Source organism: Papaver somniferum, unplaced genomic scaffold (genome assembly GCF_003573695.1).
Source record: "Papaver somniferum cultivar HN1 unplaced genomic scaffold, ASM357369v1 unplaced-scaffold_3791, whole genome shotgun sequence".
In the NCBI taxonomy this organism is placed as follows: domain Eukaryota; kingdom Viridiplantae; phylum Streptophyta; class Magnoliopsida; order Ranunculales; family Papaveraceae; genus Papaver; species Papaver somniferum.
The window spans coordinates 1-1,470 of NW_020646295.1; the positions used below are offsets into that span (position 1 = coordinate 1).

General features: G+C 37.4%; 1 protein-coding gene across 1 annotated transcript; it reads left to right on the forward strand.

Moving 5' to 3' along the window:
- Positions 1–119: 119 nt before the first annotated feature.
- Positions 120–1,205, forward strand: LOC113342362 (F-box protein At3g07870-like; the record flags this gene model as incomplete). Its single annotated transcript, XM_026586922.1, has 1 exon — positions 120–1,205. A coding segment is annotated over one exon (1,086 nt), but the record flags the coding sequence as incomplete, so codon positions are not given.
- Between the last annotated feature and the right edge of the window lie 265 nt (positions 1,206–1,470).

Sequence of the window (1,470 nt, forward strand, 5' to 3'; positions counted from 1 at the left end):
TGCCAGTGAAATCCATCTCTACTTGTAAGTGTGTGTGCAAACTGTGGTGTAATCTAATTTCTAGCCCCGAATTTATTAAATATCACCTTAAGCTTCCATTGTGCTTGAATATAAACCAGCTTATTAGTTTTCTTGTTGTAAATAAATCATCTCTGTGCTATGTCGAGTATGATTTTGAGAATGATGAACAAATTAGCCAGAAACCTACAAAAGAGTTATTCAACCTTGGCCGCCTTGGTTATTTCGAGGACGTAGGAGAACAGGATATCGTGATTGTTGGTTCATGTAACGGTTTGGTTTGTTTAACAACAAAAATTCACAAGTTTCTATGTGGTCATGTCTACATCTGTAATCCGATCACCCGAGAATGTTTAGAACTTCCTAGCCTCGTCCCGACTAACAAGGACTATAAAGATCATGGATATGCCTATATGTTATACGGATTTGGTTACCTTTCATCAAGTAACGAGTATAAGGTTGTTCGAATCAGCTATTCAGGAAATAAAATATATTCAGGAAAAGTAGACGTATACACAATTGGGGACGGCAGGGGGTGGAGATATAGAGGAGAAATCACAACAGAGCTATTAGGTTGGTCATCTACCCAAGGTATCCTTGTCGACGGAGCACTTTTCTGGATTGATGAGTGTAGTACAGGTCCCTTAATATCAGTCTTTGATTTAACGGATGAGAAATTATACATGCTTTCTGTACCACCTGCTTCGCCTTCCGACTGGGGAAATTATAAATTGGGGGTTTTGACAGGACAATTATGTTTTTTCCGGGCAACCACATATGATAGTTCGGTAATATGGTTATTGGGAAAGAATATACATGATTCTGACGTGAAAGAACAAGGTGGTAAAGACAGGCACTCCCCATGGATATGGAGCAAAGAGTCCGGTAAAGACGAGCACTCCCCGTGGATTTGGAGCAAAGGGCCAACAGTGACACTGGAAGGGATACTAAGGTACCGACCCTTAACCACAGCTAAAAATGGGGATATATTATTCTTATATAGAGAAAATTGGAACCAAGCAGAAACGAAAAATGTCATCATTCGCTTTGACCCGAAAACCTCAGATTCAAATGAACTAGGAGATCTGGGCTTGCCTTTGCCTGGTTTTAGTAAAGCCACAATACACGTTAACAGCTACATTTCCTTGAAATTACTTGGAGAAGAAAATGTCTTTGCCCGGTTATGATCACAGGCATACGGATTTATTTTCTAGGTTTTGCTATGTTGGAATGAAAGTTTAGAGGTTTGATAAATTTCTTTAGAGTTAAGAAGAATATTTTACTAAAAAAAACACTTATTTCATTAACCTTTTTGGTAAAAATATTTGTTTCGATATATTTATTGTTGGAAAGTATAATTTGTAATCTAGACTAGTTTTGCTTAGTGTGAATGTAGTTTGTTCTTGTGGTAAAATTATCTAGTTTACGGAGTTGTAAATAAGTAATAGAACT